The sequence below is a fragment of the Somniosus microcephalus genome, chromosome 12 (genome assembly GCF_052327205.1).
Source record: "Somniosus microcephalus isolate GS21.2 chromosome 12, FLI_Smic_1.0, whole genome shotgun sequence".
NCBI lineage: Eukaryota > Metazoa > Chordata > Chondrichthyes > Squaliformes > Somniosidae > Somniosus > Somniosus microcephalus.
In genome coordinates this window covers 16,555,067-16,582,807 of record NC_140998.1, presented here as the reverse complement: position 1 = coordinate 16,582,807, position 27,741 = coordinate 16,555,067, and the positions used below count along the sequence as shown (strand labels likewise).

Sequence of the window (27,741 nt, the reverse complement as noted above, 5' to 3'; positions counted from 1 at the left end):
GGTATCACTGCTGCTCTGTAGACCATGAGCTTAGTGCCAGGTTTGAGGTCCTGGTCTTCAAACACTCTCTTCCTCAGGCGACCGAAGGCTGCACTGGCACACTTAAGGCGGTGTTGGACTTCGTCATAGACGTCTGCCCTTGTTGACAGTAGGCTCCGGGGGTATGGAAAGTGGTTCACGTTGTCAAGGCCTTGTCGTGGATTTTGATAATCAGGGGACAGTACTGTGTGGCGGGGGCAGGTTGGTAGAGGACCTTTGTCTTACGGGTGTTTACTGTAAGGCCCATGTTCTCGTATGCTTCGGTGAAGATGTTGACGATGGTTTGGAGTCCGACCTCCGAGTGAGCGCAGACGCAAGCGTCGTCTGCATACTGTAATTCGACGACAGAGGATGGGACGACCTTGGATCTGGACTGGAGGCGACAGAGGTTGAACAGTTTCCCGTTTGTTCTGTAAATTAGCTCCACTCCAGCGGGGAATTTACTGAGGGCGAGATGGAGCATTGCAGCAAGGAAGATCAAGAAGAGCGTTGGTGCGATGACACAACCTTGCTTGACCCGGTCCATACGTGAATTGGGTCTGTGGTGAAACCATTGGTCAGGATCATGGCTTCCATGTCATCATGAAGCAGGCGGAGGATGGCGACAAACTTTTGAGGGCAGCCGAATTTGAGGAGGACACTCCATAATCCCTCACGGTTGACAGTGTCGAAGGCCTTTGTGAGATCAAAGAAGGCCATGTACAGCGGTTGGTGCTGTTTCCTGCATTTCTCTTGTAATTGACGCGCGGTGAAGATCATGTCCATTGTGCCCCTTAGTGAGCGGAATCTGCATTGCGACTCTGGGTGGAGCTCTTCGGCCACTGGGAGAAGGCGATTGAGGAGGATTCTTGCGATGACTTTCCCTGTGGCAGAAAGCAGGGAAACTCCTCTGTAATTACCGCAATCGGACTCGTCACCTTTCTTGAAGATGGTCACAATTACGGCGTCTCCGAGATCCCCTGGCATGCTCTCCTCCTTCCAGAGAAGAGAAATGAGTTCATCAATTCGCGCTAGTAGTGCTTCGCCTCCAGGCTTTAGTGCCTCAGCAGGGATTCCATCTGCTCCTGAGGTCTTGTTGTTCTTCAGTTGTCGGATGGCCTTTTCAACCTCATGCCGGGCTGGGGTTGTGCTGAGATGGTGGCGGGTAGCATGCTGCGGGATGGAGTCGAGGACACTCGCGTCGAAGACAGAGTCTCGGTTAAGGAGATCTTTGAAGTGCTCCTTCCAGCGGGCACTGACTGCCTCTCTGTCCTTGACGAGTACCTCTCCATTCTTGGCCCGCAGTGGGGTAGGACCTTGGGTGCTTGGGCCGTAGATAGTCTTGACTGCGCTAAAGAATCCACGCACATCGTGGTTGTCGGCTAGCTGCTGGATCTCCTGCGCTTTCTCCACCCACCATCTGTTCTTTAGGTCGTGAGTTTTTTGCTGGACCTCAGCCTTCAGGCATCTGTAGAGCTGCTTTCTTGCTCTCGAGTTCTGTTGCTGTTTCCAGATCAGGAATGCCTTGTGCTTGCGGCTTATTAGCTCCTGGATCTCCTGGTCGTTCTCGTCGAACCAGTCTTGGTGTTTCCTGGTCGAGTGACCGAGCGTCTCTTCACAGGTGCTGATTATGGTTATGACAAGGCCATGTTCTAAGCATTTCGACAGGAGGAGTGTGCCGTTGGAGTTGGCTTTCCCTACCCCCTCTCTGCTGATCACACCTCCCCAGAGGTCTGTGTCCTTGCCAACTCTGGAGTTTAATAGTGAAAAACACAGAATATTGGTGGTGGTACTCAACAAACCTATCAAATTTTCCTAAAATCTGAAAGAGATCTCAACGAGGAAGGATATTGCAAAGTGTACAATTTCAGCCGCGTTGCCAGACAGCTTTTCCGTCTTTAGTTTCACACTCCCTTTTGTTTTCCCAGTATTACCCTTTGTTCCCCCTGGCACTAGCAGCCCTCCAGTATCTTGCTAAGGTGTCCAATCTTCATAAGTGAGCCTAGCTAGTGAGTGCTGGGAGGCTCTCCAATCATTACTTTGTAAAGTAATTGGTAGAAGGATTAGTTTGGAGTGGAGGAGAACATTTTTTCACCCAGAGGGTGGTGGAGGTCTGGAACTCACTGCCTGAAAGGGTGGTGGAGGCAGAAACCCTCATCACATTTAAAAAGTACTTGGATATGCACTTGATGTGCCGTAACCTACAAGGCTACGGACCAAGAGTTGGAAAGTAGGATTAGGCTGGATAGCTCTTTTTCAGCCGGCACAGACACGATGGGCCGAATGGCCTCCTTCCGTGCTGTAAATTTCCATGATTCTATGAAGGATGTCACAACCAATCTTGATCCTGTTCTCCTCCAACATCCACATATAATTGTTACTAAGGACCACTGGACAGTGTGCAGGAATGGGGAACTTGGTTGAATTTTATCCCTCACAAGCCCAGAAGCACTGAGGCCACCATCACCTCTCAGCTAACTCAGAATGAAACCGGTGGCCTTCTGGACTGTATGGTTTAGTATTACCTCACACACTTTCCTTCAATTCAGAAATGTGTCTATGTGACAGGCAGGAAAGAATATTGAAGCATTCAAACGAATTTATTAATTTAAACAAAATTCATTCTCCCGAGAAAAGTTACAAATTAAAATAGTTATTAAAAGAACTATGAACTTCTACTTTTCATATTATATCAAAGATAAATAAAAGGCAAAGAGAAAAGTACTTTCATTCACAGAGTGCCATATCGCATTAACACATCTCAAATTGTTTCACACAAATAAATTCTTCTGAAGTGCAGTGACTGTTGTTATGTAGGCAAACACGACAGCCTCTCTTTTCACCATTACAGTAGACACAGAAGGAGGCCATTCGGCCCATCGTGCCGGTGCCGGCTCTTTGCAAGAGCTTTCCAATTAGTCGCACTCCCTGCTCTTTCCCCATAGCCCTGCAAATTTATACTTTTCAAGTACAATTCCCTTTTGAAAGTTACTATTAAATCTGCTTCCACCGCCCTTTCAGGCAGTGCATTCCAGATCATCACAACTCGCTGCGTAAAACAAAATTCTCATCTCCACCATGAAGTACACATCTCACCCATTTTTCCTTCCTATGAGTACTTTACATTGTCTGCACTATATGTCATCTGTCCTAATTCTGCCCACTAATATATTTTGTCCAACTCAATCTAGAACTCCTGAACTGCCTCCTTCAGTTTCACTGCCCATTCTGGTCCAGTATCACCTGCTAATCCAAGCAATTAGTTTCTGAATCCATGTCAGTAATGTAAATTAGATTCAGTAGTGGTCCCAACAACAGGCTCTGAGGCACCTCACTCAGACATCCACCAACCTCAACTGTGACATAACTCATTTATTCTGCCTTTCAGCCAATTTTTTAAATTTTTCTCAAGTTTTACCCTGAATCAGCACAGCTTTGAAGCTAATGAATAGCCCCTTGTGTGAGACTACAAGGATTGCTGATGTAATAAACAGAAACACCACTCCGAAGCAATACAACGAGCGAGGTTTGTGCTGTTGGAGCTGACCTCTGCTGTGTCAGATCTGCAGGTGCTCAATGATGGTACACTGTCAAAAACAAAGTATGGAAATTGTTTCCATCCCCCCACCCCCAAAATAAGCATTCCTAACTTCAAAGATCCCACAATACCCCAACCACTCCCATAACTACCCACCCTCCCCCAAACAAAAGAAACACCGCCTGAGGTAGAATAATACTGGAAATTTAACAAAATACTTTTTTTTCCCCAATCGACAGAGAGCAGCAGAACTTTACAGTAAAATGACAGGGGAACAAGAAAGTACAATTGTAAATAACAACAGAAAATGCTGGAAAAACTCAGCAGGTCAGGCAACATCCGTGGAGAGAAATTTGAGTTGACGTTTCGGGTCGAAACCCTTCTTCAAAACTGGAATGAAAATAATAGATCGAAGGCAGGGCTGCGATCGAACAAAAGAAGTAAAAGAGACAATAAAAGGTATTCAAAACCAGACGAGATGGTAATAGGCTGAGATTAGGTGTGAAGTGTACGGGCAGGATAAGAGATAGCTGCCAGGTGGGAGAGAGAAACAAAAGGAAAGGGGGGTGGGGGGGAAAGGAAGACCCGAAACAAAAGGGTGGAAAAAATTATAAGTAATAGGGGCCGAGGTTATGATCTGAAATTGTTGAACTCGATATTGAGTCCGGAAGGCTGCAAAGTGCCTAATCGGAAGATGAGGTGCTGTTCCTCGAGTTTACGTTAAGCTTCCGTGAAACAATACAAGAGGCCGAGGACGGAGAGGTCCGAGTGGGAATGGAGCGGTGAATTAAAATGACAGGCGACCAGGAGCTCGGGGTCCCCCTTACGGACTGAACGGAGGTGCTCCGCAAAGCAGTCACCCAATCTGCGTTTGGTCTCCCCAATGTACAGGAGACCGCATCGTGAGCAGCGAATACAGTATACTAGATTGCAAGAAGTACAAGTAAATCGCTGTTTCACCTGGAAGGGGTGTTTGGGGCCCTGGACAGTGGGAAGTGGGGGGAGGTATAGGGGCAGGTGTTACACTTATGATAATATAGTGGAGTGAAGGTCCCCAGCAAACATTCAATTCTGGGAAAACTCTTGTTGTAACAATGAGAAGCTATTACTAATGCCCTTGTCACACCATAGCAGTGTAAATGCAAAGCAAAAAAATCATAACATGGAGCTGTTGCATTTCAATCCCCTCTGATTACATCATCTCCAGCCGTGGAATAGCATGCCATTGCTCTTTTAAGATACAGAGTGGCCTGCCTACCCGCTCGCATTGGCTCCACTGCTTGCATTCACAGAAAAAGGATGGGCAGCATAACAAGTGTGGAGAGCATACTGCCCGTGTACACTGGATTCCTTCAAAACTCCAACGATTAATGTGCACGAATGCGCAATGCTAATGACACAGTATATACAGGTCTGGCCATACGCAGCCTATGTTCTGTGCTTTAAGGCACAAGTGCCGAGTGTGTGGCCAACAGAACCTGGCTCATGTAACTTTAATGTGCTACGCTCATCCCAGTATGTTTGCACAATAAAGGCATTAGACAGCTAGCTTGATACCTCTCTGTTATTTCCTGAATAAATGCATGCAATTAAAGCAAAATATTTATTCTAGTCAGTTTATTAGGAAAGTTACGGTATTCAATTATTAAGAAAATCATTCTCCCTGACCTCCAGCACTATCAATAATTCCCAAGCTTCACATGCTGCTTAGATTACAAAGAACCAAAAGGTACAATTTATTCTTTCTACTGTATAATTAGTGCTTTATACCACTCGGTACAGCAAGCAGCTTTTCATGGCACCGGAGTACGAATACACAATGGCAATTTGTTGCAGGAGAATTCAGGTTGGTTATACACTTGACTGACATGTCGAATTAAATTTAACAATAATAAATGTAAAGTGTTGCATATAGGTTTAATCAAAATCTGCATAAGTATAAAAAGACTTGCATTTATATAGCACCTTTCACGGCCACTGGTCATCCCAAGGCACTTTACAGCCAATGAGGTACTTTTTTTTTTTTTTTGAAGTGTAGTCATTGTTGTAATGTAGGAAACACAGCAGCCAATTTGCACACAGCAAGCTCCCACAAACAGCAATGTGATAATGCCCAGATAATTTGTTTTAGTGATGTTGGTTGAGGGATAAATATTGGCCCAGGACACCGGGGATTACTCCCCTGCTCTTCTTCGGAAGAGTGACATGGGATCTTTTACGTCCACTTGAGAGAGCAGACGGGGCCTCGGTTTAACGTCTCATCCAAAAAACATATACAAGAATGGAAGTGAATTAGCAGGAGATTTAAAAAAGGGGTCAATAAAATACTAAAAGGTATATCCAGAACAGTAGAATAGAAATCTACACGGGGCATGGTAATAAGGCCTGACAATAACAACTTGCACTTGTATAGTGCCCTTAACGTAACAAAATGTTCCCAAGCACCTTACAAAGAGGGATAGATCACCAAGATTAGTGAGATTTAAAAGGGGACCAAGAGGAATAGTAGACTTGTCACTTTCAATGCCCCAGACAATGTGACTGAGCAATTAAGAAAGCTAATTGGCCAGATTTTGCTGTAGGGGGGAATCTAATGGCGTCTGCCGTTAGTTAAACTTGCCCTTGCACGCATTTGCTTTTAAAATTTTTGCGTGGAAAGTTGCTCAAAGTGCGAGCTGATAACATCGAAGTGAGGGAAACAGGGAATCTGGAACCTGAGTGAACAGGCCGAGAAACTGTGTACAGGAAACTTTGGTTTTAACTGTCCGGAATGCTTGAGCCGCCAGCAAAAATCAGGAGCCGTTTCGTTAGGTTTTTTCCTTTTCGTTGCTTTTTTTTCCCCACCAGTCAGGCTCTGCAAGGTCTCGCTGAAGCTGTTGCTAAGCTACAGAGACGCTTGCAAGGTACGGTCGACTGTTTAGAAGCTGTTGCTAAGCAACAGGGTTTGTTGCCAGATACATGGTTAAACTCCAATTTCCAAAATTTGCTGTCCGAGTTGTGCCGCTCCGCCATTTTCTTCTCAAAAACGACATTGCATTGTCTGGCTCACCTTTGAAATGCATTGACTGCCGTGAAGTTGTTGTATTTGCACGGTAGATACGAGCTAATCTCGCCACAGAAAGTTAAGTCTTGCCCATTCCAGTCCAAGTACCTGTTTAACAAAGTGATATTTACTGCCAATCAACCTCTCTGGCACTGAAAATTAACTGTCTGAAGTTGCTGTAGCATTTGCGTGTAAATAATGGCGAATGCCATTAGCCTCACCGTTATTTTGACAGGAAAATCTGGGCCAATTAAATACTACAAGGTATATCCAGAACAGTAGGATACAAATCTACACGGGGCATGGTAATAAGGCCTTACAATAGCAACTTGCACTTGTATAGTGCCTTTAACGTAGCAAAATATTCTGAAGCACCTTACAAAGAGGGACAGAAACCGAGGAAAGGCTTGGGAGAAGCGTTATTGTTGGCGACTGAAGGTACAGTTGAAGGGGTACGTTTTGTGGCGACTGTTGTAAGTGTAGAGAGAGATATGGCAACGTGGAGGGCTTTAGGAAGGGTTTTCGAATTATGGACCGTGTTAATTGATGCTGCAGCATTTGGCGGGATGAGGGGGAAATGCACAGAAGGCCAAATATTTGGAGGGGGAGTGGGGGCAGAGTAAGGAAGCAAATAGTAGGCTCAAGTCTGGAGTGGACATGCCAGCTGGAGATGATTGCAGAGAGAGGCTGGGGAAAAGTCATGAAAAGATTCATAGAAAAGGACATCTAACAAAGGATGCCTTTAACTTGTTCACAAGCAATCTCATTATTAGGCTTGCATGCTTGACACTGCACATCTGCATTGCAGGCATACATTACACTTTAAGAAGTTCACAATAGCTGCAAGTAGAATTTGTGTAATTCTCCATACAGTGAGGGGCCACATAGAAGCAGCAAGCCTAGACACCAGGTGCTTCCTAACAGCTAGTTATAAAGTGGTAGTTTTACTCACCTATTTGGCTGGCAATAGCAAATGTATTTCACGGAAAGGAATGGGTAGAAAAATACTTTATATATATAAAAAAAGTACAAATAGTCTACTAGTTAAATATTTGAGTTATATACAGCAGTTCTACAATAGTGCAAGAAGTAGTTATTGTCACTCAGGCTTTGGTGACCATAGACTGGAACAGCCAAACTGTGCCACCAATGGAATTTGGGTTCACTGGGCAAGTTTAGCCAGTTAAGAGCAGAATGGCTGCAGAAGTGTCAGAGAACTGAGGCAGGGAGCACAGCAAAGGGGAACTATAGTCAACGGTAAATGATAAGTGCGGGGAACAGAAAGGTAAAATAGCTTTAAAAACGAACAGGCAGGGCTGACCAACATGGGAAATCCAGATGTTTGCTCCACCTTCCTTACTTTGTAATATTTTGAACACATTCAATACCTCAGGCTTTAAGTCCCTGTGGACAACTCCCACATCGTGCATATGGCTGACAGCAGAGACCAATTTGCGCATTATGTGACTGGCTTCCGTTTCACTGAAGTGTTTCTTCTTTCGGATCCGCTCGAGCAGTTCCCCGCCTTTCAGCAGTTCCATCACTAAGAATGTGTGCAGCTAAAGAAAGAGGAGAAAGGAAAAAAATCAACATAAAACGTTCTGCTAATCAAGAGAGTAGGGATATCAGAACTTCTTTCAGTTACTCTAGTTAAGCCATGCAGAACATTACGGATTTTCTCAACGACTTTTGATGGAACAATTAAAATCTTGTTTCTTTTCATTCTTTCATGGCACAATTTCTTCAGGTCTTTCACAAGCCTTACTTTAATATGCAAGTCAAGTCAAATATCCAAATATACAGGAAACTGTGTGTTATCCGGAGGCTAACTGTCCGGAATGCTCGAGCCACCGGCAAAAATCAGGAGCCGTTTCGTTAGGTTTTTTTTCTTCTCGTTGCTTTTTTCTCAACAGTCAGGCTCTGCAAGGTCTCGCTGAAGCTGTTGCTAAGCTACAGAGACGCTTGGACTGTTTAGAAGCTGTACAGGGTTTGTTGACAGATACGGAGCTCAAAAGCTTCCGTTTGTCCGGCAGTTTTGAGGGAACGGCAACAGCTCGGTCCCGTCGGTGCCGGATAGCACAAAGTATCCCGTATCTTAAAAACTGCCCTCACAGTCTGATGCCAGAAGCTCATTAAAGTTAATTTTCCCAATTTCATGGGTATTGCACTTGAAATGCAGTCTTTTGATCAAACCAACAAATCATCTATATATATAAATCGGTACTTCTGTCATTCTGTCTTTCTATCTGTCTGTCATCGCGTGTGCGTTGCGGGTATGCACTCGAAAGTTACAGGGCGTACCTATGCGCGCGTTACCTCCAAAGAAAGCTTACGCTTCCGAGACGGTTTTAAGCGTATTTACGTTTCGGCCGGGCTAAAATTGCGCCCGCGGTATCCCAAAAACCTTCAACATTCCGCTCATTAGCATCTCATTATCCGCTCATTAGCGACAGAGTGACCTCGAGCTCGACCAATCGTACGCCGGGTTGCTGGCGTGTGCCGCCGGGCCAATCGGTGCGCGTGTGGCCGGGCTTCATCGTTCTGAACCGAGGTGAGTCGCCGCCATCTTGTTTCCAAACTTTTCCTTTCTTTTTCCCGCTTTCTGCGTCTTAAAAAAAAACGTTGCTTTTAAAACACATTGTTTTAAAAAAAAATGATTTAGAAAGTAATTAACTTATCTAATCTCATTAATTTTCCTACCTTTCCCCGTTTTTCCAGGTAGGCCTAGAAGCCTCGGCGTCTCCTCCGCACCCACGCCCGAGCTAGGCACCTCCCGGCCCCACTCGAAGGCTGGAGGGCCAAGCCTCAGCCCAGCGCCGCTAGGGTGCGCGCGCAGCAGGAGCTGAGACGTCTCTCTCTGCCGGGGCTTGCTGAGCGTCCAGCGTTACCCTGGCAACGGGCGCAATCGGCGGTCTTCACCTCGGGGGGAGGGCGGCCGCGACCCTCGGGGGGGGGGGGGGGGGGGCGCGCGCGCGCAGCAGGAGCAGCTGAGACGCGGCGTCTCTCTCTCTGGCTTGGTCAGCGTCACGGTTGCCCTGGCAACCGGGCCCACCGGCCGAGAGAGACGCCGCGTCTCAGCTCCTGCTGCGCGCGCAATCGGCGGTCTTCACCTCCGGGGGGGGGGGGGGGGTCGCGACCCTCGGGGGGGGGGGCGCCCGCCGCCTTCCCTCCGCCCTCCATCCCCCCCTCCCCTCCCCTCCCCTCCCTTCCCCCCCTTCCCTTCCCCCCTCCCTCCCCCTCCCCTGCCCTCCCCCCCTCCCCCCCGCCCTCCCTTCCCCGCCCTCCCCCCTTCCCCTCCCCCTCCCTCCCTTCCCCTCCCCCTCTTCCCCCCACCCCTCCCCTCCCTCTCTTCCCCCCAGTCGCTCTCTCTCTTCCCCCCAGTCGCTCTCTCTCTTCCCCCCCAGTCGCTCTCTCTCTTCCCCCCCAGTCGCTCTCTCTCTTCCCCCCCAGTCGCTCTCTCTCTTCCCCCCCAGTCGCTCTCTCTCTTCCCCCCCAGTCGCTCTCTCTCTTCCCCCCAGTCGCTCTCTCTCTCTCTTCCAACAACAACATGCCCTCGAAAAAGCCTCGGCACCGCCGGGCACTTCAGCTAGTATGACATAAAAGAAATGAAGGACTTCAGTTACGTGGAGAGACTGGAGAAGCTGGGAATGTTCTCCTCAGAGCAGAGAATGTTAAGAGGAGATTTGATAGAGGTGTTCAAAATCATAAAGGGTTTTGATGGAATCAATAAGGAGAAACGGTCTCCAGTGGCAGAAGGGTCAGTAACCAGAGGACACAGATTTAAGGTAATTGGTAAAAGAACCAGGAAGCGACATGAGAACATTTCTTTTTTCTGCAGCGAGTTGTGATGATCTGGAATGCACTGCCTGAAAGGACGGTGGAAGCAGATTCAATAGTAACCTTCAAAAGGGAATTGGATAAATACTTGAAGGGGAAAAATATGGAGGGCTCTGGGGAAAGAGCAGGGTGGGACTAATCGGAAAGCTCTTTCAAAGAGCCAGCACAGGCGCGATGGGCCGAATGGCCTCCTTCTGTGCTGTATCGTTCTATTTCAACTGTTATCTTCTTTAATGAAAGCAAACACAGTGATTAAAGAACAGTAAGTGCATGATTTTTTAAAATTTTATTAAAAGGACTGTATTCTTAGTGCTATTACTGGCAAAATTATAAAACACACAGAAATCCAGCATTTGTTGCATTATTAACACCACGTTGAGAGAATATTTTTTCATCTTTCCATCTTGCAGGCAAAATTCACCGTGGACACTTTTCCCAGCAAACGTGGTCCCAGGTGGGAAAACTTACCCGGAATATTTGGTTGTAAAACACAGGCACATCATAAACTCAAGGCATGCTGAGTATGAATGATTTCCTCGTTGCTCAGTGGCGAGTCTCATAGAGCAGCCGCACCGTGAATTTGCTTTCTCCAGTGCGTTACAGGCACCATTTCTGACAATGTTCAGCATCAAAAACCTATTCAACTCTTCACCATTCAAAACTTTGCAAGAATTTTCACCCCTTCCTCCCCAGAGTTCCAAAGTTCCTTTGCATTATCTCACCAGAATGCTTAACCTTTTTAAAAAAAAGAGATGCAAAGCTATTCCCATAAATCCGTTCGAAAAAGAGATGGAAAAAAATAGTACCTTATATGAAATAATCCAATGCTAACAATTCTCTCCATTTGCTGCTGGCTAGTGTTGCTGAAACGCACTTATTTCATGTGCTAATTAAGGAAAAAGAAGCTGTATTATCTCAGTGAGGGTACACTCCTGACTAAAACACAAAGCTATGCCTCAAAACCAAGCACAGCATGGACACTACAGATGAAAAGAAATTAGTAGTTTTGATGGTGTGAATGTTACTGCATTTGCCATGAAAGAATTGGTATAGCGTGTTTAGGTGGCACAAGAATCTACAGGTATCTGTATGGTTAGGTTTCTTAGGGAAATTTAGCCAGCAAGAGGATTGTAATCAGATTCTACCAAGTCAGACTACAATGAAGAAGATGCCTATGTATTCCTGTTGCTTCTATCTGGTCCTGTGTAAATACAATTATGTGAGTGTTTGTAGAGCAATTAAATGCTATATTTTGAAAAAGAAAAAAAAAATTGCATTTCTATAGCGTCTTTCACGACCACTGGAGGTCCCAAAGTGCTTTACAGCCAATGAAGTACTTTTTGAAGTGTATTCACTGTTGTAATATAGGAAAGCAGCGGCCAATTTGCGCACAGCAAGCTTCCACAAACAGCAATGCGATAATGACCAAATAGTCTGTTTTAGTGATGTTGATTGAGAGATAAATGTTGGCCAGGTCACCAGGGATAACTCCCCTGCTCTTCTTGGAAATAGTGGCATGGGGTCTTTTACGTCCACCTGAGAGAGCAGTTTAACATCTCATCTGAAAGACAGCACCTCCGACAGTGCAGCGCTCCCTCAGCACGGCACTGGAGTGTCAGCCTAGATTTCTGTGCTTAAGCCCCTGGAATGGGGCTTGAACCCACAACCTTCTGACACAGAGGCAAGGGTGCTACCGACTGAGCCACAGCTGACCGATTGTGGCAATTACTTGATGTTAACATGTTTGTATGTATGTTAATATTGCACAAGGCTAATCTACCTTTTTTTTAAAGAAATAAACCTGGTCTCATTTACAATTTAGAAAGCACAAACCTACCATAAGAACATAAGAAATAGGAGCAGGAGTAGGCCAATCGGCCCCTCGAGCCTGCTCCGCCATTCAATAAGATCATGGCTGATCTGATCCTAACCGCCAATCTACTATCACAGAACCATCTCCTGAATCTAACAGAATTAGACACACGAAATAGGAGCAGGATCTGGCTACACGGCCCCTGGGCCCGCTCCACTACCCACAGGGCCATGTCCGATCTGAACCTAGACTCATGCCCAAATTCCTGCCCGCTCCCCGTAACCCTGAATTCCCTTTACTTCTAGGAAACTGTCTATTTCTGTTTTAAATTTATGTAATGATGTAGCTTCTACAGCTTTTTGGGGCAGCATATTCCATGGACCTACCACCCTCTGAGTGAAGTAGTTCCTCCTCATCTCAGTTTTGAAAGAGCAGCCCCTTATTCTAAGACTATGCCCCCTAGTTCTAGTTTCACCCATCATCGGGAACATCCTCCCCGCATCCACCCGATCCAACCCCTTCACAATCTTATATGTTTCAATAAGATCGCCTCTCATTCTTCTGAACTCCAATGAGTAGAGTCCCAATCTACTCAACCTCTCCTCCCATGTCCATCCCCTCATCCCCGGGATTAACCGAGTGAACCTTTTTTGTACTGACTCGAGAGCAAGTATGTCTTTTCTTAAGTATGGACACCAAAACTGTATGCAGTATTCCAGGTGCGGTCTCACCAATACCTTGTACAACTGAAGCAATACCTCCCTATTTTTATATTCTATCCCCCTAGCAATGAAAGCCAACATTCCATTGGCCTTCTTAATCACTTGCTGCACCTGCATACTAACCTTTTGAGTTTCGTGCACCAGGACCCCCAGATCCCTTTGTACTTCAGTACTTTCCAGTTTCTTGCCATTAAGATAATAACTTGCTCTACGATTTTTCCTGCCAAAGTGCATAACCTCACACTTTCCAGTATTGTATTCCATCTGCCAAATCTCTGCCCACTCACTTAGCCTGTCTATGTCCCCTTGCAGGTTTTTTATGTCCTCCTCACTCACTACTTTCCCTCCCATCTTAGTATCATCTGCAAACTTTGATATGTTACACTCGGTCCCCTCCTCCAAATCGTTAATATAGATTGTAAAGAGTTGGGGACCCAGCACTGACCCCTGCGGAACACCACTGGTTACTGATTGCCAGTCTGAGAATGAACCATTTATCCCAACTCTCTGCCTTCTGTTAGATAGCCAATCCTCTATCCATGCCAGAATATTACCCCCAATCCCGTGATTTTTTATCTTAAGCAATAATCTTGTTTGGCACCTTGTCAAATGCCTTTTGGAAGTCTAAATACACTACGTCCACTGGTTCCCCTTTATCCACCCTATATGTTACTTCCTCAAAGAACTCCAGCAAATTTGTCAAACATGACTTCCCCTTCATAAAACCATGCTGACTTTGTCCTATTAAATTATGATTATCCAAATGTCCTGTTACTGTCTCCTTAATAATGGACTCCAACATTTTACCTACCACAGATGTTAGGCTAACCGGTCTATAGTTTCCAGCCTTCTGTCTACTGCCCTTTTTAAATAAGGGTGTTACATTAGCAGTTTTCCAGTCTGCCGGGACCTTTGCTGAGTCCAGGGAGTTTTGGAAAATTGTTACCAATGCATCCACAATCCCTACCGCCACTTCCCTCAAGACCCTAGGATGTAAGCCATCAGGTCCAGGTGATTTATCTGCCTCGAGTCCCATTATTTTACCGAGTACCACTTCCTTAGTGATTTTGATCGTGTTTAGCTCCTCCCCCCCTATAGCCCCCTGTTTGTCCAGTGTTGGGATATTCTTAGTGTCCTCTACTGTAAAGACTGATACAAAATATTCATTGTGTTTTTGCCATCTCCATATTTCCCACCATTAATTTCCCGGTCTCATCCTCTAAGGGACCAACATTTACTTTAGCCACCCTTTTTCTTTTTATATAACTATAAAAACTCTTACTATCTGTTTTTATATTTTTTGCTAATTTACTTTCATAATCTATCTTCCCTTTCTTAATCAATCTTTTTGTTATTTTTTGCTGTCTTTTAAAGTTTTCCCAATCCTCTATCCTCCCACTAGATTTGGCTACCTTATATGCCCTTGCTTTTAGTCGAATACTATCCTTAATTTCTTTACTTAGCCACGGATGGCTGTCTTTTCTTTTACACCCTTTTCTTCTCAGTGGAATATATTTTTTTTGGAAGTTGTAAAATAACTCCTTAAATGTACACCACTGATCATGTATTGTCTTACCCTTTAATCTATTTTCCCAATCCACTCTACTCAATTCCACTCTCATACCTTCATAGTCTCCTTTATACAAGCTTAGCACGCTTGTTTGAGATCCAACCTTCTCACCCTCTAATTGAATATGGAATTCAACCATGTTATGGTCACTCATTCCAAGGGGATCCTTTACTAGGACATTTTTAATTAATCCTGTCTCGTTACACAGGACCAGATCTAAGGTTGCTTGCCCCCCTGGTCGGTTCAGTTACATACTGCTCAAGAAACCCATCCCTAATACACTCAATGAACTCATCCTCAAGGCAGCCCTGCCCAATTTGATTTGTCCAATTAATATGATAGTTAAAATCCCCCATAATTATAGATGTTCCCTTATTACAAGCCTCAACTATTTCCTGATCGATACTCCGTCCAACAGAGTTGCAACTGTTCGGAGGCCTATAGACTACGCCCACTAGTGTTTTTTTCCCCTTATTATTCCTTACCTCCACCCAAACTGTTTCATTATCCTGATCTTTTGACCCAATATCATTTCTCTGTATTACAATGATTCCTTCCTTTATTAACATAGCCACCCCACCTCCCCTTCCTTGCTGCCTGTCCTTCCTGATCGTTAAATAACCTGGTATGTTTAATTCCCAGGCATTGTCACCCTGCAGCCATGTTTCTGTAATGGTCACAAGATCATACCCATATGTAGTTATTTGTGCCATTAACTCGTCTATTTTGTTACGAATGCTACGTGCATTCAGATAGAGAACTTTCAAAGATGTTTTGTGACACTTAGTTCCTGCTTTTGCCCTTTTTATTACTTCACCTTTTACTCCATACCTTCTGCCCCTTCCTGACACGCTCTGGTTTTTAATTTCCCCACTGCTACCTAAGTCTATGACCTTCTCTGTTGTCATTTTTATTATTTGCTCTCTAGGAACCTCCCCCCCACTAGTTAGTTTAAAGCCCTCTCTACAGCCCTAGTTATATGATCCGCCAGGACTCTAGTCCCAGCACTGGCCAAGTGAAGCCCGTCCCAACGGAACAGCTCCCTCCTGCCCCAGTACTGGTGCCAGTGTCCCAGGAAGCAAAACCCATTTCTCCCACACCAGTCTTTGAGCCACGCATTTAACTCTCTAATTTTATTTGTCCTAGCCAAATTCGCTCGTGGCTCAGGTAATAACCCAGAGATTACCACAACATGAACTGGTAGAACATGTTGTGATGAACTTGATCTGCTTGGTTCAGGTGTTTCAAAATTATCAGATGTTTTGATCGAGTAAATAGGGAGAAACAGGAGGGTCAGTACATAAGAGTATAAGAAATAGGAGCAGGAGTAAGTCATTCAGTCCTTCGAGCCTGCTCCGCTGGTAACCAGAGGAAAGAAGAGATGATGAGAATTTTTTTTATTGCAGTGAGTTGTCATGATCTGGAATGCACTGCTTAAAAGGGTGGAAGAAGCAGATTCAATAATAACTCTCAAAAGGGAATTAGTTATATACTTGAAAAGGAAAATATTTGCAGGGCTACAGGCAAAGAGCAAGGAGTGGGAATCACTGGATAGCTCTTTCAAAGAGCTGGCACAGGCACGATGGGCTGAATGGCCTCCTTCTGTGTTGTAAGATTCTATGATTCTAGGTAGGCCCTGCTCCCCACAAGGAAGATAGGAGCAGGAACTGTGAGAGGCATAGAGCCAGCAAGCACAAAATAGGATGCTGTAGGCACTTGGCAGGGGGTGCAGTAATTTAAGTCAGACTGAAAATACAGCTGAAACATAAAGCGAGGCTGGACGGGAGGGGAGGGAAATGGTTCTCAGGATGAACGGCAGGATTTTGCTCTTGCACAAAATCATTGCAAAGCTCTGTGCGTGTAGAACGACTGTCTGCAATTTTTAAAAATCACAAGACATAAAGCAAGCACTAATGTAATCATAAGGTGAAAATTAACAGGATTATTTATGAAAATGTATAGGCTAGCAGAAACATGGAGCAAAGAACAAAACCCCATAAAATTTGGTTTCCTTTTACGATCACTGGAAGCTTCTCAGCTTCCAGTCACAGGTTGAAGATATCAAGGACGCATCTCTACAATAGCTGCAGTCTTATTGTGTGGGAGTGATGCGTCTACTACTGATACCAAGGCTGTCTTACAGAAGTATTAAACCATTTCCTCCATCATACTGTCACCAAACTGGATTTCCATGTAAAAGTGAAACAGCATAGAAGTGTAAAAATTAACAAATTTTATTAGATTTTTTTTTTTTTTTAAGACTAATTGATATCCCATGGTGTTGTACACAGGTAGTCAAGACCAATTTGAATCTTTTTAGGTCAAGCAGAGTTGGAGGATTATGGAACCACTGTGGCGGAGGAAGCGGCGGGGTAGATGCACAAGGGAGAAAGGTAGGAGGGGGACAGTGTGAGGTAGGAGGAAGGAAAGGAAAGGGAGGAAGAGGAGGGAGGGGTTAGGGTTCAAGGGGAGGGAGTGGAAAGTGGAGGGAGAATAGAAAAGAGGAGAAGGGTACAGGAGGGAGTGCAGTTTAGTTAACTGCGTTGCTGCCTGGGAAATGCTCTCGGTGTGAGGGGTGGGGGTTGCCAATGACAATACAGCTGGGGGAAGGTGCTGTGAATAGGAAAAACCGTTGGGGATGGGGTTTTCCAGTAAAAAGGGATATAAAGCAGGTATGGGGTAGTCTTTGAAGGGGAACTGCATACAGTTGGGAGAAAGGGATGGGCAACCAGCAGGTGGGTTGCGATAGAAAATGTTACCAGCGGGGAGGAGTGGAGTGGAGAGGAATGGGAGATACAGCCAGAGGTGGACAAATGAGAATTTAAGCCAGAAGGGTGAGAGGAGGTTGAATGGATTGTGCCTTGGGAAATGGGGAAGCAGAGGACCAAAACGGAGAGAGATGGGGAAGGAAGCGGTGGTGGAGAACAGGTAGATGGAGTGGCTGAGAGAGTGAGGCACATAGAGGGGAGGTGAAAGTGGAGAGAGGGAATTTTGTACTACTGTAGTACAAAGGGATCTGGGGGTCCTGGTGCACGAAACTCAAAAAGTTAGTATGCAGGTGCAGCAAGTGATCAAGAAGGCTTTTATTGCTAGGGGGATAGAATATAAAAACAGGGAGGTATTGTTGCAGTTGTACAAGGTATTGGTGAGACCGCACCTGGAATACTGCATACAGTTTTGGTGTCCATACTTAAGAAAAGACATACTTGCTCTCGAGTCAGTACAAAGAAGGTTCACTCGGTTAATCCCGGGGATGAGGGGATGGACATATGAGGAGAGGTTGAGTAGATTGGGACTCTACTCATTGGAGTTCAGAAGAAGGAGATGCGATCTTATTGAAACATATAAGATTGTGAAGGTGCTTGATCGGGTGGATGTGGTGAGGATGTTCCCAATGATGGGTGAAACTAGAACTAGGGGGCATAATCTTAGAATAAGGGGCTGCTCTTTCAAAACTGAGATGAGGAGAAACTTCTTCACTCAGAGGGTAGTAGGTCTGTGGAATTTGCTGCCCCAGAAAGCTGTGGAAGCTATATCATTAAATAAATTTAAAACAGAAATAGACAGTTTCTTAGAAGTAAAGGGAATTAGGGGTTACGGGGAGCGGGCAGGAAATTGGACACGAGTCTATGTTCGGAACGGTCATGGCCCTGTGGGTAACGGAGCGGGCCCAGGGGCCGTGTAGCCTGGTTCTGCTCCTACTTCTTGTGTTCTAATTATGTGTTAGATTTCAGGAGATGGTTCTATTCCTGTTCCTGGCTGGGGTGGAGATCACCTTTTACAGAAGGTAAGTGCTGTAGAAAATATAGGGACAGTGATCTCCTGGACGAGTTTCGATCGCCTAGATGGGTCGGAGAGGAATTTCCCAGATTTTTTTCTCCCAAATTGGCCATTGGGTTTTTCGCCTCTCCCAGGAGATCACATGGGTTCGGGAGGGATGTGGAGTGATAGTAGATTTGAGGTTAGGATCAGATCAGCCATGATCTTATTGAATGGTGGAGCAGGCTCGAGGGGCCGATTGGCCTACTCCTGCTCCTATTTCTTATGTTCTTATGTTGACAGCTGGGAATGGGAATAGCCTATTTTGCCCTCAGGAAGCGGGTACGTGAGTCATATTTGGTTTTAATGATGGTGACAGTGCTGGCGGATAATTTTGGTTTTGGCATGCTGTTGGGGGGGGCGGTGGGGGTTGGGGTTGGGGCGGCGACGGTGAAGGGTGGTGGTGGTTTGCGGTATATGTTTCCCTCCGCAGCTTGGTGTAGGAGGCAAGTGGCTAATGAACAATATTGTCCTCAGCCCTTCAACAGCTAGAAAAAAAGAATGAACTTGCATTTAGATAGCACCTTTCACACCCCAAAGATTTTCCAAGGCACTTCACAGCCAATCAATTACTTCTGAAATGCTGTCTCTATTGCTTTGTAGGCAAATGCGGACAACAGCGGCAACATAAATAATCAGGTCATCAGTTTTGCTTAGTATTGGTTGAGGAATAAATGTTGGCCAGGACGCCAGAGAAGTCAACCGTCCTTCAAATAGTGCCATGGGATCTTCTACATCCAACTAAGGAGGTAAACGGGACCTTGGTTTTATGTCTCATCTGAAAGATGGAACCCCCGAAAATGCGACACTTTCTCAGAAGCTAGAAATGATGGCATGCACTCCCTTCAGCTGTAACATTTACTGTGCCGCAGCCTCCGCAGTGTCTGGTGAAACCCGTATTGTTGTAGCCTCAGTACAGCATTAGTGGCACTCGTGATTCTCAAGTTAGTTGATCATTATTGTCCTTTTACCATCAGATGACTCCCACCAAGTTAACAGGATGAGACTATACTACAGCTGCTACTGGAAGCCCAAGGTGCACTTAAGAGAGAATCTTTTAATGCTAGATTGCCAAGCCACTCATCTCTTTTGTAACATACCTGGTCATGATAAACATCATGCAGTTTCACAATGTTAGGGTGCCCTTCACACAGTTTCAGAGCTGCTATCTCTCTTTGAGTGTTAGCTTCCATTCTGTAAAGAGGAATTTAAAAAAAGTAACATTTGTTGAACAGGCCGGTGATCAAACAGACACTAAGGGCTGGATTTTGCTACGGGGGCGGGTTGGAGGTGGGAAACCCACATTCGGGCTTGTTGTCCCGCCTCCATGGAGATGTGGCCAACCCACTGGATTTTCCTCTGATTGACCTTGTTGAGCCTGCCCTGTGGGCTCAGCAGGCCAATTAAGGGCCACCCGGCAACAGGTGACGTCAGAGATTGACATTTCATCTGTCAAAAGCTTTTGGCACATGAAATATCAGTGTTTAACAGCTGTTTGAAGCTGTCAAGCACTGAAAAACTGCTAATTCAGCCTCAGTCCTTTCTCAGGATAACTTTAAAATCATTTTGCTGTAGAAACAAAGAAGCTGATTTTTTTTTTTTTTATAAATCGGAGCTTCTGTGGTTCTTGCAGCCGACTCCCGACACCGGAATGCAGGACTCCTGTAAAGGTAAGTAAAAGTAAGTTAAACTGATTTAAACACTTGCAAAACACTTACCTTTGCACTCCTGCACCCCTCACTCACCTGAACACTGGGCATCTCGACCCCTCCAAGACCTCAGACCCACGTCCCGCCTCGAAAACTTTTCGTGGTTTGGAGCTGTCGGGAAGCCCACAAACCTGCAATAAAAATCGCGAATAGGCAAAAAACAACCTGTTAACAGGCAGTTTAATTGCCTTTAATCCCTTCCCGCCTCTGGGAGTCGGGTTCCAGCACTTGTCGGGAACCCGACTCCTATGAAATTGACATGGAGGCGGGATGGGGTTGGGACCCCCGGATCTCCGATTTTTAACGCCCGCACGCCTCCAACCCGACTCCAGGGGCTTAGGAAAATCCAGCCCTAAGTTACAGGTTAGAAAAGATTTTTTTTTTTTTTTTTTTTTTTTTTTTTTTTTTTTAAATCGCTTAATATTGAAACCAAGGTGGAATGCCCACCAATCTGCACACACCACAGTTTAAAGATGAGTGTTAACCCCTATCCTACTGGGATGCTCAGCCCGGTTTCAGTTTCCATGGTTCCTGTTCTTATAATTATGCTTTCTGTCAGTCCCATTGCTCCTTGATTAAAAAAAATAAATGCACTCAAAGGAACCTATGGTTAAAATGTCTTGTACAATTTATAGTTCATTTTCAGATCTGTGGGCACAACACTCAACTAGGGGCACACTAAAGACAATCACTCTGTTAATTGAACTGCATTCAACAGTCTAGGATATCTGTTTTGTCAACCTGTGTGTGGCACTGTGCTGAGTGAGAGTATAGCAGAAGCTGGTGGTGCTGGAGAATAATGGGAAATTGCTTTAAGGCTTGCTGATGGCAGTGGCTGACAACAGTGGTGCTATAACGTGATAGAGGAAGGAAATTCATTCAGTGGATTTTTTTGGTGATTTTTATAAATGGAGAGTGAAGTGGTAAAGTGATGTCTCAGTGTATACACTTAATCCATTCGAGAATATTCATCCCATTTGCGGTCTTTAGAGCGTAGTGAACCTTTACAGAATTAAAAATACAAATAACTTGTCAAGTACACAAGGTCTCAAATTAGGAATTCTCGCACAGTACTTTAGGCATTCGGCAAGAGTATTGGCAAACGTTTATCATCTCTATTTCCAAAGTGCCAAAAAACAGTTCGTATGCGGTACGCTTCCACTTCTGCTAGCTGACAGAATTTTTATTTAGGTCAAAGAGAATAAGTTAGAACCTTCATAAGAAATAAATGATAAGAAATGAATACAGAGTTGGATTTGCTTCAATAGCAAACATCTATTTTAGGTTTCAACAAAATGTCCAAAATGTGGTGCAAATCTCCAAGTGGAAATTTGTACTGCCACCACCGTAGAACATAAGAAATAAGAGCAGGAGTAGGCCATACGGCCCCTGAGCCTGCTCCGCCATTCAATAAGATCATGGCTGATCTTCGACCTCAACTCCACTTTCCCGCCCGATCCCTATATCCTTTGATTCCCCTAGAGTCCAAAACCTATCGATCTCAGCCTTGAATATACGCAAAGACTCAGCATTCACAGCCCTCTGAGGTAGAGAACTCCAAAGATTCACAACCCTCTGAGTGAAGAAATTCCTCATCTCAGTCCTAAATGGCCAACCCCTTATCCTGAGACTCTGCCCCCTAGTTCTCGACTCTCCAGCCAGGGGAAACAACCTCTCAGCATCTACCCCGTCAATTCCCCCCTTAGAATCTTATATGTTTCAATGAGACCACCGCTCATTCTTCTAAACTCCAGAGGGTATAGGCCCAATCTGCCTCTTATGCAATTGTTATCATCTCAGATCTGGGTGGTGTTATGAGAATAAGGGACAAATAAAGCCAATTCAATGCCTTAAGTGTATATAATTACACAAATACATTTTTAACATTCATCCTGCCCATAGAGCTTTGAATAGAAATACAGTAAATCTACTATTTGGTTATATATTGCTGTTTTTGCTTGTAATCAGTAAAAACAATGAATCTGGATAAACAGAATATAAAATAGCGTAAATTTATTTCACTGGGGCCCAGAATACTGGATTAGGAAGAATCATACAAATAAAAAAAAAATTAACCATCATGGTTTGGCATTACCTTTTGCTGACAATTTTCACGGCAAACTCCTGCCCAGTTTTCTTATTACGACACCTCCTACAGATAGAGAAACTTCCTTCGCCTAGTGGACTGTCTCTTAGATCCAGATCATAGTGTTGATAAAATGGGGAATCCTATTTCGGGGGGGGGGGGGGGGGGGTGGATGGAGGGGGTGCGGGGTTGGGGAGAAGAGGAGGAATTCAAAAATTGTGTTAACTTAAATCTGAGTACAGGTGCATTTAAACCAGAATGCATTATAAACTGGAGGTGTCCAGTGTTATCACCTCATTTGTATTACTAAAAGTCTTGAAAAGACTAAACTGACAAAAGTGATGCCTAAGTGCAGGTTGTTTCATTAAAATGGTCACATATAATAATAAACTCACAAAAGGCAAGCACTGCGTCATACTTAACAGGATAAATACCTTCATCATAGCACTGCGTGCGATGGCAGTACTGCCAGGACGATCCACTCCCATATGGAGCTGAATGGGATCAGTCATCACAGCGTTACGTTTGAAGAGAATGGAGGGAGCAATGAAAGAGTAGCCCTGTCAGGAGAATACAAAGAGTAATCTTAAATCTGAATCTTACATATAGAAGAAGTTTACAGAACATAAGGCGGTCATTTGGCCCATCATGTCTGTGCCAAAGCAACACAAAACTTGACCCACTGCCCTGCTCTTTCCCCATGGCCTTATATCTTCCTTGGCTTCAAGTGTTTATCCACTTTTCTCATAAGATACAATGGACCCTGCTCAACCGTTCCCTCTGGAAAAGCATTCCGTGCTCTAACAACCCTCTGCACAAAGACATTTCTCCTAATCTCCCTTTGTGACCATTTAAAATTGATGACCCCTCATCAGTAACTCCCCAGCCAGAGATAATACTACTCACGATTTAGCCCATCAAAACCGTTCATAATTTTGAAAACCTAGTGCCAGCAGCACAAGGACAGCAGTGGTTCAAGAAGACCTGGACGACGTTCAGGCTTGGGCTAATAAGTGACAGGAAACATTCGCGCCACAGAAGTGGCAGGCAATGACTATCTCCAACAAGCGAGAGTCTAACCACCTCCCCTCGACATTCAACAGCATTACCATCGCCGAATCCTCCACCATCAACATCCTGGGGGTTACCGCTGACCAGAAACTTAACTGGACCGGCCACATAAATACTGTGGTAACAAGAGCAGGTCAGAGGCTAGGTATTCTGTGGCGAGTGAATCACCTCCTGACTCCCCAAAGCCTTTCCACCATCTACAAGGCGCAAGTAAGGAGTGTGATGGAATACTCTCCACTTGCCTGGATGAGTGCAGCTCCAACAACACTCAAGAAGCTCAACACCATCCAGGACAAAGCAGCCCGCTTGATTGGTACCCCATCCACCACCGTAAACATTCACTCCCTCCACCACCGGCGTACCGTGGCTGCAGTGTGTACCATCTACAAGATGCAATGCAGCAACTCGCCAAGGCTTCTTCGGCAGCACCTCCCAAACCCGCGACTTCTTCCACCTAGGAGGACAAGGGCAGCAGGCGCATGGCAACACCACCACCTCCAAGTTCCCCTCAAAGTCACACACCATCCTGATTTAGAAGTATATCGGCCGATCCTTCATCGTCACTGGGTCAAAATCCTGGAACTTGCAACCTAACAGCACTGTGGGAGTACCTTTACCACACTGACTGCAGCGGTTCAAGGCGGCGGCTCACCATCACCTTCTCAAGGGCAACTAGGGATGGGCAATAAATGCTGGCCTTGCCAGCGACGCACAGATCCCATAAATGAATTTTAAAAAAGGTCAACAAGATATGGCCCATAATTGCACCTTGTAACATCATGAGAATAAAATTAAAAAACTCCTATTAAATCTCTTCTTGACCTTCTCTAATTCACTGAAAATAGTCCCAGCCTCTCAAAGTCTCTCCTCATAACTATAGTTTCTCATCCATGGTATCAGCCTGGTGAAGCTTTAATGTCTTTTCTATAAAGGGACAGCCAAAACTGCTGACGGTGCTCTGACTGTGGTCTAATCATTGCCTCGTCAGCTGTGGCTCAGTGGGTAGCACACTCGCCTCGGAGTCAGAAGGTTGTGGGTTTAAGTCCCACTCCTGGGACTTGAGCGCATAAAGCTAGGCTGACACACCAATGCAGTACTGAGGGAGTGCTGCACTGTCGGAGGTGCCGTCTTTCGGATGAGACGAAAAACTGAGGCCCCGTCTGCTCTCTCAGGTGGACGTAAAAGATCCCATGGCACTATTTCGAAGAGGAGCAGGGGAGTTATCACTGGTGTCCTGGCCAATATTTATCCCTCAACCAACATAACAAAAACAGATTATCTGGTCAATATCACATTGCTGTGCGGGACCTTGCTGTGCGCATATTGGCTGCCGTGTTTCCCACATTACAACAGTGACTCCACTTCAAAAGTACTTCATTGGCTGTAAAGCACTTTGAGACGTCCAGTGGTCGTGAAAGGCGCTATATGAATGCAAGTCTTTTTTTTGTACAAATTTATTATCTCTTTGCTCTTATTTATAAAACCCAAAACACTACAGGTTTTTTATTAATGCTTTTATCTACATGCACTGTGTGCAAATTATGTATTTGAAGCTCTGCATTTCTCTCCCCCTCCACATTCTGCCGCATCTTTCCTTTGAATTTATACTCCTATTCTTTGTTTTTCCTTCCAAAATGTACCGCCTCACTCTGCATTGCATCTGAATGCCCACTCTATTAGCCTATTTTCTGCTGAAGTCTTTTACAGTCCATTCTCACTGTCTGACAAACTTCCTACTTTTGTGTCATCAGCAAATTTCAATATCATGTTCCCTATGCCCATATTTATTATATAATATACTAGCTGAAGTGCCCGGCGGTGCCGAGGGTCTTTTGAGGGCATGTTGTTGTTGGAAGAGAGAGAGAGCACGACTTGGGGGGGGGGGGGGGGGGAAAGAGAGAGAGCGACTGGGGGGGGAAGAGAGAGCGCGACTGGGGGGAAGGGGAGGGGAGGGGGGAAAAGGGGGAGGGGGGAAAGGGGGAAGGGGGGGAGAGGAGAGGGGAGGGGGGGAGGGGAGAGGAATGGGGGGAGGGGGGCAGGGAGAGGAGGGGAGGGGTGGGGGAGGTGGGGGAAGGAGGGGGGGGGAGAAAGGGAGGGGGGAGCCAGCAGACCCTCTCCCCTCTGCCGGCGATGGCTCCGCGCCGCCCCACGCACTGACATGCCGAGCGCAGCGCCCCGGTCAGCCCGAGCCCCGCCCTCCCGAGGCCGGGCCTGATGCGGCTTGAGACGGCCGATTGCGGCTGGCCGGGCCCGGTTGCCTTGGCAACCCTCCTCCCCTCTCCGCCTCCCAATCTCCGGGACCGGGCCTGAGCAGCTTGAGACGGCTGATTGCGGCTGGCGAGCCCGGTTGCCGGGGTAACCCTCTCCGCTCCCCCTCCCAAGCCCCCCCCCCCCCGCTAACCTGCTCGCTTCCCTCTGGCCGCGCTCTGTGTGGAGGTGCGCGTGCGCCGTGCAGCGCGAGCGTGAATTTAGCGCGAGGAGGTTGCAGCGAGCCCAGCCAGCCTTTACCAAGATGGCTGGCCGCTGGTTCGGAATCGGGCCCAGCGGGGGTGGGTGGTGAGGGGTGGGATGAGCTTGCCACAAAACAATTGCCTAGGGTCCAGCATGGCTGGCAACAGACGCCCAGGCTTCGAGGCCTACCTGCAAAAACGGGGAAAGGTAGGAAAATTAATGAGATTAGATAAAAGATTTAGAAAGTAATTAACTTTTTTTTAAAACAACGTGTGTTTTAAAAGCAACTTTTTTTTTTTTTTTTTTTAAAGACGCAGAAAGCAGGAAAAAGAAATGAAAAGTTTGGAATCAAGATGGCGGCGACTCACCTCGGTTCAGAATGATAAGGCCCGCCCACACACGCACCGATTGGTCAACCATCAGGTCACTGAACTGTAGGATTGGTCAATCATCACGTCATGTCACTCAACTGTAGGATGGCCTGCCCGCACACACAATGAACCCGCCCCCACTCGATGCAAATGAGCGGATAATGAGAGGAATTTTGAACATTTTTTGGATACCATCGGCACAATTTTTGTCCGACCGTCGGCACAATTTTTGTCCGAGCAAAAAGTAAATACGCCTACAAGAGTCCCCTAATGATGAGCTTTCTTTTGATATAACATATGTGTAGGTACGCTCTATAACTTTTGATTGTATAGCCGGCCAGAGAGACAGACAGAGAGACATATCCTTTTATATATATAGATATATATGTAAAAAATAATGGGCACAAGTGAGATTTTTCCCGTCCCATTATTGAAACACAGGACTATGTTGTTGAAAGGAGCTCAAGGATCTATTTGAGACCAAAAAACACTTGAGCTTTATAAAGCATCTATAAAATCAAAAACTGTCCACAGAAGGGACAGCTGAAGACTATAAATTGCTGACTAAGTACATCTTCCATTTTAATGAAATGAAGTGATAGAAGTAGGCTGAACTGCATGATTCATCTTTCAAAATGATAGTTCCCCCATAATCTCGTTCCACAGGAAGTCAAGCATTTTTGCTCATCCACCCCAAAAACTCGCTCGGTTTCCAGCATCCATGCATCACCAGCTGAAGCTCCCCCACATCAGACTGAATTTGGCATAAACTTGCTGGGTAATTATCGCACTGGCAGCTTTACACCCACAAACAAGGTCAAGACCCCAAGGTGTTTTTCATTTAAACCTACTTTCTGGGTGTAAACACATCAAACCAGAACTTACTACTGCTGTTCACAGGAAGCTATGTTGTGAACAGCACTAAACATAGTTATCATTTTACCTCCACGGCTTTGATCACAATTCAAGATGCCACCTGCAAGAGCGGTGAAATAACAACTTTTTATCTAGATAACCTTTTTATTAAACTTCTGGTGTTTCATTCCCCCTTTCAAATAATTCTATTAGCAGTATAGCTGTTTTTAAAATCTCTTCTCATTTGCTAATTGTTGTCACTGGGAATTTACTAAACCACAACAGTGAGCTTATGAACATTTCATGGCATGTTCATATTAGCTGTGGAAAAACAAGCAGCAGCACAATTATAGATTACATCCTTCCAAAGTTAGGCTAGGTCTGGAGAGAGCATTTTAAGACTAGACTGAAAGACGTGATGGGTGGATGAATTAAAAGTATCACACGGGAACCAAACCATAGAACATTGAAAGGTGAGGGGGAGAAGGGGGGAGGGAAAAAGAGGAGAGGAGACGGGGAAGGGAAGGGCGAGGGGGCGGGGAAGGGAAGGGCGAGGGGGCGGGGAAGGGAAGGGCGAGGGGACGGGGAAGGGAAGGGCGAGGGGACGGGGAAGGGAAGGGCGAGGGGACGGGGAAGGGAAGGGCGAGGGGACGGGGAAGGGAAGGGCGAGGGGACGGGGAAGGGAAGGGCGAGGGGACGGGGAAGGGAAGGGCGAGGGGACGGGGAAGGGAAGGGCGAGGGGACGGGGAAGGGAAGGGCGAGGGGACGGGGAAAGGAAGGGCGAGGAGAAGAGCGAGGGGATGGGGAAGGGAAGAGCGAGGGGACGGGGAAGGGAAGG

At 45.8% G+C, this 27,741-nt stretch overlaps 1 protein-coding gene across 4 annotated transcripts in view; it reads right to left on the bottom strand.

Annotated features, from left to right (window-relative positions):
* Positions 1–27,741, bottom strand: part of LOC147109048 (ribosomal protein S6 kinase alpha-5) — a 259,573-nt gene that overhangs the window by 24,864 nt on the left and 206,968 nt on the right. For all 4 annotated transcript variants that reach the window (XM_086002616.1, XM_086002617.1, XM_086002619.1 and 1 more), the window contains 4 exons: positions 22,590–22,715; positions 22,165–22,298; positions 19,461–19,554; positions 7,988–8,158 (listed from right to left, as the gene is read on the bottom strand). In XM_086002616.1, the coding sequence (XP_085858742.1) occupies positions 7,988–8,158; positions 19,461–19,554; positions 22,165–22,298; positions 22,590–22,715 (525 nt within the window). The remainder of the gene's footprint in view (positions 1–7,987; positions 8,159–19,460; positions 19,555–22,164; positions 22,299–22,589; positions 22,716–27,741) is intronic.